Source organism: Mastigoproctus giganteus, chromosome 10, assembly GCF_048544385.1.
Source record: "Mastigoproctus giganteus isolate SK-2022 chromosome 10, ASM4854438v1, whole genome shotgun sequence".
Classification (NCBI taxonomy): Eukaryota; Metazoa; Arthropoda; class Arachnida; order Uropygi; family Thelyphonidae; genus Mastigoproctus; species Mastigoproctus giganteus.
In genome coordinates, this window is record NC_143584.1 from 44966872 (window position 1) to 44986178 (window position 19307).

The 19307-nt window shown below is 40.5% G+C and overlaps 1 protein-coding gene across 1 annotated transcript in view; it reads right to left on the bottom strand.

Annotated features, from left to right (window-relative positions):
• The window catches only part of LOC150079009 (uncharacterized), a 143891-nt gene that overhangs the window by 36088 nt on the left and 88496 nt on the right, over window positions 1-19307 (bottom strand). The window contains exons 9-10 of the mRNA XM_090382922.1: window positions 10532-10654; window positions 1237-1368 (exon numbers count right to left, since the gene is read on the bottom strand). Of these exons, the coding sequence (XP_090239048.1) occupies window positions 1237-1368; window positions 10532-10654 (255 nt within the window). The remainder of the gene's footprint in view (window positions 1-1236; window positions 1369-10531; window positions 10655-19307) is intronic.

The window sequence follows — 19307 nt, forward strand, 5'->3', positions numbered from 1 at the left end:
GAATTTTTGATCCAGTCCGCCTCTGTTTATCGATAATTGCTTTTCTTTTTCTCTCTGAATCTGCAGTGTCTTCACCAGGACGCTTCCTTTTCACACCTTTTAATTTTACTAATTTTTAGGGAATAAAGCACAATTACAAAACGAGGAGCACGCTTGATACGCATAAACAAAGCTGCGCGCATGTAGCAACTGAATAAACAACACCATAAAGGCAGAGATACACTATTAACGCCTCACATTTCTAGGGGTTACTACCATAAAACAATAAAAATCCAGTTGCGTTTCTGCTAGTGAAATCTGTTATAAACTGGTAGTAAACTCGATCTAATTGCATTTGCGATTATACCGATAGCTGGAATTGTGTTGGTTTTTACGTTATTATGGTGAAATGTGTTTCCCCTTCACTGATATAAAAAACAAAAGCAGCAAAGTTGAATTTTGTTCATCTTTCGCTCTCAATCTCCGCCGTCGCACCGGATATCGATAACATATGAAAAACGACCTTGAAGATAGTGGGCGGCAGCGTTGCCAAATGAAAAAATCAAGAACCGCGTAACTCCGAGTTCGCGTAAGTCGGGGTAGCGTAAGTCGGGGTATTACTGTAATTTGCCTACCGGGTGATGTTATTCAATTAAAAATGATATTAGTTACTTTAAGTTGATTCATGGATAATGTCATTTCTAAAGAGCTGTAAGCTCAAGCTCTGTCACTGGAGGAGCAACATTGCCCCCAGGCAGTAAAGTTAACGCAGTGCAAGGATTTTCACCCAAACTATTTCAATATTTGCATTGAAATAGCACTCCTTTTCTATATGTTTGATTTAATCATGTTTTGTTAGTGAAACAAAGCATGAATCAATCTCTTAAACAATCTGTTAGTAAAGTAGAAGAACAAAAAAATATTAGTTTTCTCAAAAATCAGACATGATAGTAAAATTTCATATTCATGTTCAGCACTATAAAATACAAATAGATAACAGTACTTTATTATGAGAAAAAAAAAAAAGTTTAAATTTGGTGGCTAGTGCCATTTGGGGTAGTATTTTATCTTACACTTAAAAATACTTTAATTCATCAGTAATATGCATGACACACACACTTAAATTCCACTATAGCATAGGAAAAAAGTAACCTATACTGGTGGTGCCAAAAGTGGTCACTTTTCTGGGTTTGATTTCATGGTGTGTGTGTGTGTGTCTTGCACATAAATAACTATAAGAAGATATATTACTCTGACCTTGCTGTACTCATTAACTGTTAACAGATGATAACTTCTCTCTTTGATATACTTCAAAAATTCTTTGGAATGTTCTTTGTCACCTCTACTGTAATCAGTGAAGAGTATCCTTCCTCCTGGAATTAGCCATTTCTGCCATGAAATAGTATGAATAAAAATAAAACAAAAATTTAAACCCCACACACACACACACACACACACACACACACACACACACACACACACACACACACACACACACACACACACACACCACTTAAATACAAACATCTACCGATTATGTGTTAAGCCAACCTGAGCTTAACCAAAACCCTCTTGTGTTATGAAAGACCCCATAAGATGACATGTTTCTAGATATCATTTGTTATGCAGCTTGCAAAACATTACATAACTAGCACTGGTGGTGAATGGACAGCCCTTTCATTTGGAAAGAAGTTGAATAAGCATCAAAGCAGCTAAGGTCATGATGCATCATTCAAAAAATGAAATGAGCAATTATACAAATAGAGTAGGCCAGTAAATCTATGATTTAATATTGGATTTTAATTTCAGATATTGAGTGAACTTGTGGGTTGATTATTCGCACAGTAGCAAGACTTTTTTTTTGGATTCAATGAATGACTGTTTGCTACACCAGCATATTAGAGCCAATAAGAGAAAACAATACCCTGATCTGATTATCACCAGCACTCTTCACACATTAAGAATCTGCAGATAAAAGAACCACTAGATGGAGGTAACTACTTTGTACTGAGATGGGATTTACTTAAAGATATAACTCCATCAAAGACAAGGGTTTTTAAATTCTATACAGTTGGACCAAATGATGATGTTACCAACAGAAAAATCTAAATGGAAAGCATTTTGTCTGTCAGAGTAGTAATTGTAGAAGCTACTAGGTTTTTAACACCAACTAAGAGATACTATTCAAAGCTTAGACTGCAGATTAGCATTAGTAGAGGCATATGATGCAAGAAAGCGAGCTTATATAGCAGCATCGGTCAAAAAAAAAAAAAAAAAAAAAACTCTCCCATTTCACACCTCCGTTCGTTCCAAATACCTGTCCAGCTCAGCCTTAAATTTATTTAGGCTATCAACTTCCACAACAAAGGACGGAAGTCTGTTCCACCAATCAACTACTTGCTTGCTAAACTCAAACTTCTACACATCTATCCTACATCTCTCTTTCTCAATTCGAATTTATGCCCTCTCAGGTGATTATTCTGAGCAATAGAAAGAATCCCATCAGCAGTGAGCATGCACAAACCATTCAAGGCTTTATACACCTCAATCAGATCACCTCGCAGGTGCCTAGTCTCCAGACACTAATTTGCAAAACTTAAGCCTTTCTTTGTAAGAACAACCCTTTGTTCCATTCACTAATATTGTTGCCCTTCTCTGTACTTGTTCCAACAGCTCTACATCATTCTTAAAATGAGGCCTCCTGACCTGTATACAGTACTCAAGGTGTGGCCTGATCATTGCCTTATACAAGGAGATAATCATCTCCTTATCCCTGCTAGAAAAATTCCTCTATCATTGACAAGACACCATGAACTACTCTTGCAGACCGTCTGCACTGTCAGAAAACTTCATATCTGTCTGCATAATTACCCAATCATACTGCATGATGGAAGAGATAACCAGTGCCTCCATTAATTTTCCTTGAAAAGAAGTTAAACTAACAGGTCTATAATTACTTGTGTCGCCCTTTGATCCTCCTTTGTGAATTGGGGTCAAATTTGCACATCTCCAGTCCATGGGTAGCTCCCCTGAGTCCAAAGAAGCTCTCATAATTATGGCTAACGGTTTGCTTACTTCCTTTGCTGCCTCCTTTAATATAACTGGATAGATCCCATCCACCCCGGGTGCCTTTTTTATGTTTATCTTTAACAATTTCTCTTCTACTTTCCTTTCAGTTATTACAAAATCATCTAGTTCACTGCCAGAGTTTACTCACCTCTGGCATTCCCCTCCCTGAATAACTCCTCATGTGTGAATGTAGATGCAAAATACTCATTTAGTTTGTTAGCCACCTGAGAAGGATCCTCAACTGTTGAATCATCACTATCCAGTGGACCAATCTGATTCATCATCCCTTTCCTTCTAGAGTTTACATAGGTGAAGAACTTTGTTGTTTTTCTTTGCATCCTTTGCCGAAGATTTCTCATAATCTGCCTTTGCCTGCCTAATCTCCTTTGTAACTTGGTTACAGACCTGCTTATATCTATCACAGGCTTCCATGTCACCCATTAATTTATATGTATCCCATACATTTTTCTTCTCTGCCATATGTCTCATTAGTTCATCTGACATCCATTTAGGCCTAAACTTTGAACAATATTTCTTAGTTGGTATGTAATGACTAGTAGCATGGAAGATAAATTCTTTGAATGCTTCCCATTTTGAATTTGCTGTTGGTAACATCATCAGTTGGTCCCACCGTATTTAAATACTGTCTCAGTCCACCGTAATTGCCTTTATGAAAGCAAAAACTCTTCCCTTTACCCCTGATAGTAGTTACCTCTTTGAGTAAATCCCACTTCAGCACACTGTGATCACTGCCACCTAGTGGTTCCTTTATCTGCAGACTCTTAATGCATGAAGAATCACTACCGATAATCAGATCAAGAGTATTATTCCCTCTAGTTGCCTCCCAAACATGCTGATGTAGAAAACAATCATCCAATAAATCCACAAAAGCCTTGTTAGTGTGTGTGTGACCAATCCACAAATTCTAGTCAATATCTGGGAAATTAAAATCCCCCATTATAAGACTCTCTGATTTACTGGCCCACTATTTCCCTGTACAGTTTCTTATTATACTCATCCGAGTCATTAGGCCTATAACACACTACTCTCAATTTTGATCTCCCAATGCTTATGTAACACCAAACTGACTTGACACTGCACTGTCCAGGGGCAATGTCGACTGGCTTCACTTCCTTGGATTTTATGTGTTTCTTAACTAATAGCATAACCCCTCCTCTCTTCGTAACCTTCCTGTACACGTTATACTCCCCAATTCCAGTTCTGCATTCCTTATATCTGTGTGACACACATCTCTGATATCCCAACAATATCTGCCTTTGGTGTTTTGCGCAATACCTCAAATTCATGAAATTTATTTACCAAATTCATAGCATTGGTGTATACACAAGCATACATGCACCGATTTCTATTCTTAGCTACCCTAACACAACCCATGTGTTTACTTGTACTGCAATGACTCCCAGCAGTTTCTGAAATACCCTGCATCTTGTTTTCCAGGATGCTGCTCATTTCAATAGAAGCAGTGCAAGAATCACTTCCACCTCTGCCAGTGGCTACTGTTAATCTATTAGTCCTTGTATCCCCCCCAACTAGCAGTTTTCCGACCCACCTAACACAGCCTCGACAGCATCAGCAAAAATTCTTGCACCCTTTCTATTTAAGTGTATCCCATCCCTGTAGAAGCAATCTCTCCTGTTAACAAGTACAGTCCAGGCTGAAAAAAATTCTATCCCTTGAGCTTTGCACAATCCCTCCAGGGCCGAATTGATCGACAAGGCTCTCATCATATACTCCCTCCTATCATGTCTGGGCAGAATTGCAGACACTTTCAAATTCAACCCTAATTCACGGCTTTTTTCAACAGTGACCTGTACTTGTTAAGTAATTCTGCCGTTTTTTTTTTTTTTTTTTTGGTAGTTGTTGGCGCATCGGCTTCTGTGGCCATATTGCACCTCCCAAGGTTTTTGCAGTACTCTGATCCAAGCCCGAGGCGAGAATCGAACCCGCGACCTTTGGGTTGCCGGGTAGGTACTTTACCCACTCGGCTAGCCCGGTCGGCAGTAATTCTGCCGTACAACATGTACAACAATATCACCTTTTGTGCCCTTAAAAGATGATATCTTCTCTACAACGTAATCAACCTTTGCCTCTGGCAGACATACCCTGGTCCTGTTCCACCTATCCTTTTTACATACCATGTTCCCCGTTTCCCTGATCACCAACAACTACTAGTTCCTGCGGGACCAGTGCATTCTGCCTTGGGGGTTGCCACTGTGTTGCATGATGATCTAGTGCAAGCTTGATCATCATATTTTGAATAGCATTTTGTCGAAGCCTCAGTTCAAGTTAAGGTAAAGATTGCGCTTTCTGCAAAAATGCATGCAAACAGTCTTTTGTGGAGAGAACCTAATTCCGTTATTCGTTGCCCATGAGTTCAGATGGTCAATGGCACGTTGCAGTTGCTTCTCAATTACCCTCATGTTGCAGGAATGACAGTATATGCTAAAATTGTCAACATAGAGGGCACAGTTTACAGTTGGAGGAAGTTGTTCTGTGATGGAATTCACTTTGATGGCAAAAAGCGTAACACTTAAAACGGATCCTTGAGGTACTCCCTCCTCTTGGCTAAAAGAGCGAGAGAGAGTAGATCCTACACGGACTTGGAAAGAACGATGACATAAAAAGTTTTTAATAATATTGGGAAATTACCTCTAAGGCTGATGCTGTAGAGGTCTTTTAAAATTCCAAATCTCTAAGTTGTGTCATACGCTTTTTCCATATCGAAGAACATGGACACCAAGTGTTCTCATTTTAAAAAGGCATCTCAAATGGAAGTTTCAAGCTTGATTAAATGGTCCAAAGTTGACGTATTCCTATGGAAGCTGCATTGCAATCTGGAGAGAAGCCCATTTGCCTCCAAATACCAGATAAGGTGGGCATTGATCATTCTTTCTAGAATTTTGCATAGACAGCTAGTCAGAGCAACAGGATGGTAATTCATTGGGATTTTAGGATCCTTTCCTGGCTTAGGAAAGGAAAGCACGATTGCCTTATGCCAGGAATCCAGAAACTGCTCTTCTTGAAATATTCTGTTATATAGAAAAAGGAGTTGGTCCATGGATTTTGCAGACAGATGTTTGATCATATCATAATGGATAAGATCTGGTCCAGCAGCACTTGCCTTGGTAAGAGTTAGAGCTGTTTCTAACTCTTCCGTGGTAAAGGGCCCGTTATAGGGATGAGACCATTTAGATTTAAAGTTAATTGGTTTCTTTTCAAGTTTATCTTTCCAGACCAGAAATTCTGGGGAGTAAGCAGATGTTGACAAGATGGCAGAAAAGGTCTCCCCAAGTACATTGGCTATTGCAGTTGGGTCTGCAATAATGCATCCAAGATTATCCCCCAAGGTTTATTTTGTGCCTTTTTTGCTGCTGTGCATTCAGTATTCCACCAAGGTTTTGGAAATGGAAGAAACTCGGTAGATGTTTTCGGAATTGTAGTTGTAACTGCGTGGACAATGCTATCTGTGATGTATACCACTGCATCATTGATAGGCTCCTGACTGACTGTACTGATGTTAAATTCTACCAGGTGTTGAAAGGTATTCCAGTCAGCCTGATCAATCTTCCATCGCGGTAACCTAAAAGATGGGCATGGCATCCCTTTCTTTAAGTAGGCTGGTTATCACGGGGAAGTGATCACTTCCATAAAGGTTCTCCTCTACCTCCCAAGTGATTGAAGGAAGGAGAGAGGGGGAGCATATAGAGAGGTCAATGGAAGAAAACGTATGGGTAGGCATGCGGAAAAAGGTGTTAGTTCCCACATTTAGAAGGGACAGGTCATTGTCATTGAGCATATGCTCTATGACACGTCCCCTTCCATTAATGTTTGCACTACCCCACAGGGTAGTATGTCCATTGAAATTGCCCAGGAGTGAGACAGGAGTAGGCAGCTGCACAATGAGATCATCAAGGTCTTTCTCGGAGATATCAGCCCCAGGTGGCAAATAAACTGAATAGACTGTTAATAAGAACCCTACCATAAGGCGAACCTGGTGGTGAACGCAATAGTTTGAAATGGGGTATGGTTGCCCAGAAGTATAGCAACACCCCCACGAGCAGGTCCATCCCAAGTTCTGTCCTTTCGAATGATAGTAGTGTTACAAAGGGAAGGGTTTTCATTTGCCTTCAGGTATGTCTCTTGTAAGCAAAAGCAGACTGGCTTATGCTTTTGCAGAAGGGCCTTGATGTCATAATTGTTTCGCCGGAATCCACGACAATTCCACTGTAGGAATTTAGCCATTATTTTGACTTGGTGGGTCCATCAGGAGGTTTCCGAGGTGCTGAGGGCTTACCTTTTCAGTCCTGGCTTTATTCTTCCTGGGGAAGTATGGATGCTGTCCAGTGTCCATATCCTCCTCAGCAAAGAGATCTAAGGCTGAATCTTCTTGTACCTCCTTCTCCTCGACATCCATGTTTTCTTGGGTACTACGGGGTACTTCAACTTTCTTAGTCTTTTCTTTCGCAATTGCTTTTTTTACTTGTGGAGCATTAGGAGGTACCACTCCTATATCCTATGGCAGCTGATTGGTCTTTCTGTGCAGGTTTTTGAGGACTTAAGATGGGAGTGAATGATTCTTTTGGAGGGATGGTCATGTCCATCTGAGTTCCAATGGAACATCTCCCTGCTACCTTCTGGGCATAGGTAGGTTTGTTGATATTCAGAGGTTTCACCACTTTCCTTGCCTCCTGGTATGATATATTTAGCTCTGCCTTCAGCCGTTGAATTTCTTTTTCTTCTTTCCATCTCTGGCATGCTCGTGAATAGGCTGGATGTTCTCCCTTGCAGTTAATGCAGGTGGGTTTTGCGGCTGAACATGCTGTTGTTTCGTGGTCCTTTGCACCACATCGAGCGCATGCAAGGACTCCATGGTAGGCCATTTGAGAATGTCCATATTTCTGGCATTTAAAACACTGTAAAGGGTTTGGAACATATGGACGCACTGGGCAGTTGATGTAGCCAGCTTTAATCTCATCAGGAGACTTAGGTGAGTTAAATGTCAGGATAATGTTTCTGGTTTTAACAAGTTTCCCATCCCTACGCGCATTAATTCTCTTAAAGGCAATTGAAACCCTGTGGTTTCAATTCCGAGCACGATTTCCTCCTGGATAACGTCGAGAAGGTCCCACTCTGAAATTATACCTCTCGATGATTATTATTATTTATTTATTTTTTTTTATTTTGGTAGTTGTTGGCGCATCGGCTTCTGTGGCCATAATGCACCTCCCAAGGTTTTTGCAGTACTTTGATCCAAGCCCGAAGCGGGATTCGAACCCACGACCTTTGAGTTGGCAGGCAGGCACTTTACCTACCCGGCTAGCCCAGTCGGCCCTCTCGATGAATTGAGCGTTCTGTGTGGTGTCACTGTTATGGGTATTCCTCCGATTGATGTTACTCGGAGTACCTGTTCAGACTGCCTGTCATTTTTAGTTTCAATTAAGAGATTCCCAGAACAGAGTCTCTTAACTGATTTGGATGAACCTGCTAATCCATCTAACCCTTTCTGTATAAAGAAGGGCGACATTTTACCAATCGGTTTTTTGCTGGTGGAGTGTATAATTAAGAACCTTGGGACAGGCCCTGATGGTATTTCAGTTCGCTGCCTCTTTGTAGCAATAGCGCTGTCTGTGTCGTCGTCTATGTTTGCAGATAGGGACCGGGTTGGGGCCCCTGAAGAAGTAAGTTTATCAGGATTCATGGAGTTTGTGAAGTGGTTCAGTGCCCGGGCTCCCCACCCACCCACCACAGAGCCCAAAGGGATGCCCACTACCTGGCATGCAATAAATGCGCTCAGGGGTGGAATTCCAGGGCTACTCAGACACCATACCTGCACCGCGCCAGCCTGAATCCTGACCCTTGGACCATGAGGGTAGGGGCATGGCATTGACACGGTTGACCCTCGCAGGCAAGCTTACTAGCCGATTGATCTTAGCCGGGCCTTCCAGGACCACCCGTCTTGTTGAAGCAGGGGCCAAAGTGGTGTATTGAAGCTGGGACCCCTCAACCACCAGGATCTTCCTTTCTGAATTTCTACCGGTCGCAACACACAGCAAACACGCCGGATTCCATTGATGTTAACCTAGAACCTAGGCTGTGGGCTAGCCGGGCCTTCCAGGACCACCCGTCTTGTTGAAGCAGGAGCCAAAGTGGTGTATTGAAGCTGGGACCCCTCAACCACCAGGATCTTCCTTTCTGAATTTCTACCGGTCGCAACACACAGCAAACACGCCGGATTCCATTGATGTTAACCTAGAACCTAGGCTAGCCGGGCCTTCCAGGACCACCCGTCTTGTTGAAGCAGAGCCAAAGTGGTGTATTGAAGCTGGGCCCCCTCAACTACCAGGATCTTCCTTTCTGAATTTCTACCGGTCGCAACGCATAGCAAACACGCTGGATTCCATTGATGTTAACCTAGAACCTAGGCTGTGGGCGTTTGATCCCAGTGATGGTAGTCTGGAAGTCCAGCAGCGTCACTGGGTGGTCCCTCACCACGTACAGGTGCCCACGTAGAGGGGTATATTATACTAACCTTGTTACACTTTCATCACAGATCTATATACATCCTGAAACAAAAGCTCCAAATATGTATACAATACAACATAGATAAAGAACACCACTGTCCTGGCAGACTGTTTTCACTGTTGAAAGTATTTCAAGTTTGGAAATATGGAAATAATGTTCCAAGAAATGTTGAATCTTATTCTTCTGCTCAATATAACTGTCAGTGTGCACTGGATGCACTGGATGTACAAAATGCACTGGATCTTATTTTTATGCTCAGTATAAACTGTCAGTTTGCATTAAAAATGCACTGGATCTTATTCTTCTGCCCAGTATAAACTGTCAGTTTGCATAAAACGTGCACTAGGCATATCTCTCCATCATGTTATTTAGTGCATATCTTCAGAAGGCATTCAAATAACAGCTGTTATTGTTATGTTATTTTGGTTTATAGGAGCATTAGCAACTAAGGCCATATTGCTCCGGGGATATGCGGTGGTCATTCCCTGATGTTTCCGCATCCTCCTCCGTATTTGGTGGTCGCGGGTTTGAACCCCGGGCTGATCAAGAAGCGTGTGCTACGCACTGCAGCTCCTGCCCACCTGGCTACAGAGGCGCCTCAAATAACAGCATGTTATTTTTCAATTACAAAAGTGAATCTGAATATTGACAAAGCTTTTAATCTGAAATGGAGGAGTTGAAGGACAATGTAAAAGGCAGCACTATTTTGATGAGTGAAAACACTACGTTGTATTGTTTTATCAAAAATTAACAAATTGAATTATTAAAATGTATTGTTTTAGTATATAAATTTGTTATACAATAACAAAATAACACAGATGCCAAAATATCAAAAAGAACATTTCATATTCCTGTAGAGTCAATTTCCTGATATTCTTAGATAAAAAAGTCAAACTTTTGTAGTACAACTGAGTTTAATTCTTATAACGTATCAACTTACCATGAATTTGGCAAAAAGATTTTCCTTATCACTGATATGTAAAAGGGTGTCTCTACTATAGATGGCATCAAATGCACCTTCTTCAAAATCAGCTGTTGTGATATCACAGATTTCAAAGTGAACCTTGAAAGAAATGAATTAATACACTAAAAATATTTAGTATATTTTAAAAGATAATTACAGAAGTGAAAAATGCAAGCTACCTAAAAAAACAAAAACAAATTTATTATTGTAAGAACTACACTTCAATTCACTTAATAAAATGAAACCACTCAGAGCAGATTATATCCAGTAGTTATGGTTATCACAACATCAAATTTTCACAGAACAGTGTGCACTTAAAACTGCTATCTCAATCCTTGAAGATCTTAAATTAAGCTTACAAATGTAGAACTGAGCCAGAAAAGTATGGTATCACATATGGTTTAATAACATTATCACATTTATCACAAGCAACTATGTTACTGCTATTTGCAAGGTGAAATGTGTTGTCCACTGGTGACAAATGGAAAATGTCATCTGGAAACCATACAGCCTTCACAGAACAAAACCAAAGTCAAAATCATCACTATATCAATAACCTTCATAACAATAATCACTGATATCTGTATTTGAACTGGACTCGGAAACAACATGTTTCTTTAAAGTAGCATCAAAACAGTTATCCTTTTATTCAAATAAAAAAAAGTCCGTGTGTGCCCTGTATGCACGAAAAATGTTTCATGTGAAAACATCTTTGACAAAAATCAGAAACGTTTTAAAATCAAACAGCTAGAACCGAAGTTATGAACAATGTAACATTTTATGCTCACTCCTGCTACTTACTCTACTGAATCAATGTTAGCATTAGCATTAGTAGAGGCATTTGATGCAAGAAAGCAAGCTTATGCATCATCAGCCAAAAAAAAAAAAAAAAACTACTTCCACTTCACCCCTCTGTTCGTTCGAAATACCTGTCCAGCCGAGCCTTAAACTTATTTAGGCTATCAACTTCCACGACAAGCGATGGAAGTCTGTTCCACCAACCAACCACCCGCCGGCTAAAGGAAATTTTCCACACGTCTATCCTACATCTGTCTTTCCTCAATTTGAATTTATGCCCTCTCAGGTGATTATTCTGAGCAAGAGGAAGAATCCCATCAGCACTGAGCATGCTCAAACCATTCAAGGCTTTATACACCTCTATCAGATCACCTTGCTGGTGCCTAGGCTCCAGACACTGTAATTTGCAAAACTTAAGCCTTTCTTCATAAGAGCACCCCTTTGTTCCATTCACTAATCTTGTTGCACTTCTCTGTACTCGTTCCAGCAGCTCTACATCCTTCTTAAAATGAGGCCTCCAGGCCTGTATACAGTACTCTAGGTGTGGCCTGACCATTGCCTTATACAAGGGAATAATCACCTCCTTATCCCTGCTAGAAAAATTCCTATATATCATTAACAATACACCATGAGCTACTCTTGCAGCCTGTCTGCACTGATCAGAGAACTTCATATCTGCCTGCACAAACACCCCCAGGTCCTTTTCATTCTCTACCACTGTCAGTGTAGTACCACAGAATTGATACGTTGCTCTGGGGTTGCTGTTTCCCATATGTAGTATTTTACATTTGTCAATGTTAAACTTTATTTGCCACCTCTCAGCCCATCTGCTCAACCTTTCCAGATCCTGTTGCAGCAGCATAATGTCAGTAGTGTCCTTGACAACGCTGCCAACCTTCGTATCGTCTGCAAACTTGGACATTAAGCTTGATATACCATCATTAATATCATTTATAAATACAGAAAACAATAATGAACCCAATACTGAACCCTGAGGGACTCCACTAATAACATTAGTCCACGATGAGCAGTGTCCATTGATTACCACTCTCTGTCTTCTCCCCCTCAACCACCCCTTTATCCATAGCAGCAATTTGCCTCCAATGCCACACTGCTCCAATTTGTGCAGCAGTCTTCCATGTGCAACAGTATCAAAAGCCTTTCTAAGATCCAAGTATATAATATCAAAGTTATTCCCTGCATCCAGATCTTTTGTGACTGCATCATAGTACCCAATCAAATTGGTCAGGCAAGACTTCCCCTTAACAAAACCATGCTGTGTCCGAGCTATAACTGAAGTCTTGTCTAGATGATCCTGCAGTGCTTCTTTAACCAGTGCCTCCATTAATTTTCCGGGAACAGAAGTTAAACTAACAGGTCTATAATTACTTGTGTCAACCTCTGATCCTCCTTTGTGAATTGGGGTCACATTTGCACATCTCTAGTCCATGGGTACCTCCCCTGAGTCCAAGGAAGCTCTCATAATTATGGCTAAGGATTTGCTTACTTCCTCTGCTGCCTCCTTTAATATAACTGGATAGATCCCATCCACCCCGGGTGCCTTTCTTGTGTTTATCTTCAACAATTTCTCCTCCACTTTACTCTCAGTTATTACAAGATTCTCTAGCTTACTGCTAGAGTTGAATACACCTCTGGCATTCCCCTCGCTGAATAACTCCTCATGTGTGAATGTCGATGCAAAATATTCATTTAGTTTGTTAGCTACCTGAGCAGGATCATCAACAGTTGACCCATCGATATCAAGTGGACCAATCTGATTCATCCCCTTCCTTCTAGAGTTTACATAAGTAAAGAACTCTTTGCTGTTTTTCTTTGCATCCCTTGCCAAAGATTTCTCGTAATCTGCCTTCGCCTGCCTAACCTCCTTTGTAACTTGGTTACAGATCAACTTGTATCTATCATTGGCTTCTGTGTCACGTGTTAATTTGTATGTATCCCATGCATTTTTCTTCTCTGCCATATGTCTCATTAGTTCATCTGACATCCATTTAGGCCTAAACCTTGAACAATATTTCTTAGTTGGTATGTAAAGCCTAGCAGCTTCCAAGATAAGTTCTTTGAATGCTTCCCATTTTGAATTTGCTGTTGGTAACATCATCAGTTGGTCCCACTGTATAGAATTTAAATACTGTCTCAGTCCATCGTAGTCGCCTTTATGAAAGCAATAACCCTTCCCTTTACCCCTAATGGTAGTTACCTCTTTGAGTAAATCCCACTTCAGCACACTGTGATCACTGCCACCTAGTGGTTCATTTATCTGCAGATTCTTAATGCATGAAGAATCACTACTGATAATCAAATCAAGAGTATTACTCCCTCTAGTTGCCTCCCGAACATGCTGATGTAGAAAACAATCATCCAAGAAATCCACAAAAGCCTTGCTAGTGTGTGAGTGACCAGCCCCCAAATTCCAGTCAATATCTGGGAAATTAAAATCCCCCATTATAAGACTCTCTGATTTACTGGCCCACTCTATTTCCCTGTACAGTTTCTTATTATACTCATCAGAGTCATTAGGCCTATAGCACACTCCTACTCTCAGTTTTGATCTCCCAATGCTTATGTCACACCAAACTGACTCGACACTGCACTGTCCAGCGATGTTGACTGGCTTCACTTCCTTGGATTTTATGTTTCTTAACTAATAGCATAACCCCTCCTCCCTTCCTATCCTGTCTATCCTTTCTGTAGACATTGTACTTCCCAAATTCCAGTTCTGCATTCCTTATATTTGTGTGACACCATGTCTCTGAAATCCCAACAATATCTGCCTTTGATGTTTTGAACAATACCTCAAATTCATCAAATTTATTTACTGAACTCCTAGAATTGGTGTACACACAAGTATACATGCACCTGTTCTTTTTCTTAGCTTCCCTAACACAACCCATGTGTTTACTTGTACCCCAATGATTCCCAGCAGTCTCTGAAATATCCTGCATTTTATATTCCAGGCTGCTGCTCATTCCAATAGAAGCAGTGCAAGAATCACTTTCACCTCTGCCAGTGGCTACTGTTAATCTATTAGTCCTTGTATCCCCCCAATCTAGAAGTTTTCCGACCCACCTAACACTGCCTCGATAGCATCAGCAAACATTCTTGCACCCTTTCTATTTAAGTGTATCCCATCCCTGTAGAAGCAGTCTCTTCTGTTAACAAGTACAGACCAGGCTAAAAAAAAATTCTACCCCTTGAGCCTTGCACAATCTTTCCAGGGCCAAATTGATCAACAGGGCTCTCATCATATACTCCCTCTTATCGTGTCTGGGCAGAATTGCAGACACTTTCAAATTCAACCCTAATTCATGGCTTTTTTTCAACAGTGACCTGTACTTGTTAAGTAATTCCGCTGGTCTCCTACTCTTAATATCATTAGTGCCAACGTGTACAACTATATCACCTTTTGTGCCCTTGAAAGATGATATCCGCTCTACAACGTCATCAACCTTTGCCCCTGGCAGACATACCCTGGTCCTGTTCCACCTATCCTTTTCACAAAGCATGTTTCCCGTTTCCCTGACAATAGTCACCAACAACTACTAGTTCCTTTGAGACCAGCACATTCTGCCTTGGGGGCTGCCGCTGTGTTGTGTGATGCCCAAATGCAAGCTCTGGCATTGGTGTGGGCCCCTCACTTTTATTCCTTTGAGGGCATCCACCCTGTCCTTCAAGCTCTTATATAGGCCCATAACAACACTGAGTTGTCGCCTGATTTCCTTACACTCCTTGCACCACGCACACACAAAGACATCCCCCGTGGCAGTATCATGTCCCGTACCCGACTGCTCCACAAACATCAAGCAAGTAGTGCATTTTAAAATGCTGTGATTCAGAGGGCAACTGCCCCCCCCCCTCAGTTCTCCCCTGAGCCACAGCACTCCCATTAGCTTGAGCCTTTTGCTTTGCTGCTCTGGTCTGGTCTGAGTCATGATTTCGATTTAATTTCAATAAAATTTCAATTTCAGTACAAAATTAAAACCCTAAACTTGTATCCCAACACAGTTATAACGCTATATTTATGTTTCAGTATCGAGTATTATCTACGTAATCCCTTTATATAACTTCCGTATCAAGTTAAGTATTAATTATTTATTTTTACTAATTATTTATGTTACGTAACCTATGTCGTTATATGTATAGTTAAAAGTACAATTTAATTGACAATGAAGTTCAACAAGATTAATAGATTTTACTGATTAATTGACAATATTATGTACTATACTATACTATATTAAGCTTATGCTATCTAGTTCGAGATATTTTGTATCGCTTAACAATGGCAGCAATTTACGAACGGTAAACACGTGGATTTGATACCCATACCGATACTAAGTAATACCTACAAAATCTCTATCTAAGTTACTTTAAACTAAGTATCATAAATAGGAATATAAAGCTACTCTGGAAAATAAGTTAATATGCCAATTTAAGCTAATAAAACAGAAAATAAATCAGAAAAAACTTCTCTGTTCCAGGAGCGGCAAAAAGCTACGTCCGCACAGGTTAACCTCGTTCTCAAATTCAATGTGTGACCCTAGTAACATTAGGGTCACACTTCAGTCTGAAATATTTAGTATGAATGATGTAATATTTTATGCACATGCCCACTACTTACTCTACCGAATAAACATTTGGAAGAAGTTAGCGAAATCCAAGCCAATACCTAATGACCCATTTGATTTAGTCATTTGTTGAATAGTATGATTGCAACAATATAAGTATTTGTATTGTTGCAATTCGCATTTTTGTTACATTCCATTGTTAGGTACTGCAATAGATGTGTTAACATCAATAATTTTCTGAACAGTGAAAGGGACTCAATGCCACACTGCTATAGCCTTTGTGTTCAACGATGCCAAAGTCAACCTAACAAAATAAAAATGGAGGTAGCAATGGGTGAGCAAAAATATCAAAGACTATTGAGATTGCATAATAGACAAAGCGGCAAATCAAGCGTTGGATTTAGCAGTGCCTTCAACCAACAATGCTGCTGCTGCTGCTCCATCTAACAATAATGTACTCGAAGTGAGTATTAATTATATACAACAGAACATTTCTCCAATTGCAGAGAAGATGAGTTTGACTGATCAAACTCCTTTTCCTTACATTGAATACTATTTTTATATAGATCAATGAGCCAAATGACTCAATGTATATAAATAGTATAATTTGCTTCAATTTGCATAACGACTAGCAAGTCGTTATGCAAATTGAATCAACTGCAGATGAATACGCCGCATGCACGGGTCGGGACACTGTATAAAAAACATCTGATACTGAGCTCCGTTAATCAGTGTTACTCTTGTTCTTCAGATGGGAAAAGCAGCAGACTTAAGCGAGTTTGACAAAGGCCAAATTGTAATGGCCAGGCAACTGGGTCAGAGCATATCCGAAACGACATGGCTGGTTGGATGCTCACGGTCAGCCGTGGTTAGTACCTACTGAAAGTGGTCCGAGGAGGGGGAACTCATGAACCACCAGTGAGGTGTTGGATGACCATGGCTCATCGATGTTTGAGGTGAGCGAAGACTCTCCTGGATGGTAAGTGGCAACAGAAGGGCGACTGTGGTGCAACTCGCCAGTAATTGGAATGCTGGTGACGGGAGTAATGTCACAACATATAGTACATCAAACCCTGCTGAAAATGGGGCTGCATAGCCACAGGCCGCAGCCCCATTTTCAGCAGTGTTCCCATGCTAACCAGGGTTCACCGGCAACGGCGGCTACAATGGGCACACGAGCATCGAAACTGGACCTTGAGTGATTGGAAGAAGGTCGTCTGGTCCGATGAATCACATTTCCTGTTGCACCATGTGGACAACCAGGTATATCTGCATCGTTTACCTGGATAAATGATGCCACCTGGATGCACTGTGGGACGAAAACTAGCTGGTGTTATGCTTTGGGTGATGTTCTACTGGGACACCCTGGGTCCAGTCATCCAAAAATTAAAGGATCTGCTTGTTATGTGTTGGTACCAGATATGACAAGACATTTAGAAATTTTGTAGCGTCCATGCCTCACTAGGTACAAACTGTTTTGGCTGCACGTGGAGGACCAACATCATATTAAGTAGGAGGTCAATGTTTTGGCTCATCGTGTAAGTATGCACATCGAGAGTTTGAAAGTTGTTGTTTTCGGAATGAGTTCAGTTAAGTGATTAATTCTAATTGTGAATAGAGTGGCGCTGAGAACAGACCCGTGAGGGATTCCTTTTTTCTGGACAAAGTTTTTAGACAGAGTTCCCCGATAACGAACTTGAAAGGATCTCTGTTGTAAGAAATTTTGGATGAAATATGGCACATTTCCTCTCAGACCAAGAGAATGTAGATCCTTTAAGATGCCAAAACGCCACATGGTGTCAAAGGCTTTCTCAATATCCAGACAGACCATAACGAGATGCTCCTTTTTGATGAATGCATTTCTGATGTTTGCTTTGGCTTTAATCATTAGGTCCAATGACGATCAATTTTTTCTGAATCCAAATTGATTGTTATTGATCAAATTTTGGGACATAAAAATCTTTATGATTTTCATTGACCTTGAAAAGGCATATAAGAAAACTCTTATGGGAAACACTGAAAGAGGCAAATATTGATGGACAACTGATTAACATTATTAAGGCAATTTACAGGAATAATAGATGCAGAATTAAAGTGGGTTCAGCTTTGTCACCTGAATTCCACACTTCAAAAGGCTTATTAAAAGGTTGTTGCATGTCACCAACACTTTACAAAATTTATATCGACATCTGCCTAAGATCCTGGTAAAAAAAAATGTAATAAAATGGGATTGCTGATTAATAAGAACACCTATATTCACAATTTACTTTTTGCAGACAATCAGGGGGTGATAGCACAAGACTTAGAAGATGCAAAAGTATGCATGTCGTCAATTGTTTGAGGAATATAAACAATGGGGGTCTAAAAATCAATTTTAGCAAGACTGAAATGTTGTCTTCAGGACACATTCTAAATATTGCAGGTTTTAAAATCAAACAAGTCGATAAATTCAAATATTTAGGATCAATCTTGCAAAGTGATGGATCATCCCAAGCAGAGATCAATAAGAGAATTGCAGACGGCAGAAAAGCTATCGGCATGTTAAACTGTTCTGTGGAGCAAAAATATCCTAAATAAAACAAAGAAACTTATATTTCAAACGATTGTACAAAGTCTTCTATTGTATGGAGCGGAAACCTGGACATTGAATAGGCGAGTGGAAAACAAATTGCTCTCCACAGATATGGAGTTTTGGAGATGCTCAGCAGGAACTTCTAGAAGAGACAGAAAACGGAATGAAGACATAAGGGAAAAAATGGAAGTGAAAAAGACTATTATTGACACCATCAAAGAAAAGCGTCTCACATGGTATGGACATGTAAAACGATTGCAAGAAAACAGATATCCAAAGGCTATCCTAGAATGGATACCTCCTGGAAGAAGGAGAAGAGGAAGATCTAGGACATGGATGGATGGAGTACGGGAGTGCATGACAGCCCAAGGCTTAACTGACTTTATGGGCGGAAAAAATTCCTAACAAGAAATAACTTGTAGGCTGAGGAAACCCATTGTAAATGGAAACACTCCTCTTGAAGAAGAAGATACCAAGTCAGATGGCAATGAATCATTTTTTTGAGGGTTTTGCTCAGACAGCTGGTAAGTGAAATTGGTCTGTAGTTATGAGGAACAGAAGTCTTTACCAAGTTTTGGGATAGCCAGTACGTAGCAACGATACCAGGAGCTTGGGAATGTACGTTCAGTGAAGATTCGATTGAAGAAGGTGAGCAGTGACGACTCTGATTTTGGATCTAAATTTTTGAGCATTACATAAAATATCCCATCAGTGCCAGCAGCACTGTTCCTTGTGTTGGCAAGAGCATGCTGCAGTTCAACCATGATGAATGGTTGATTATATGTTAATGCACATCTGT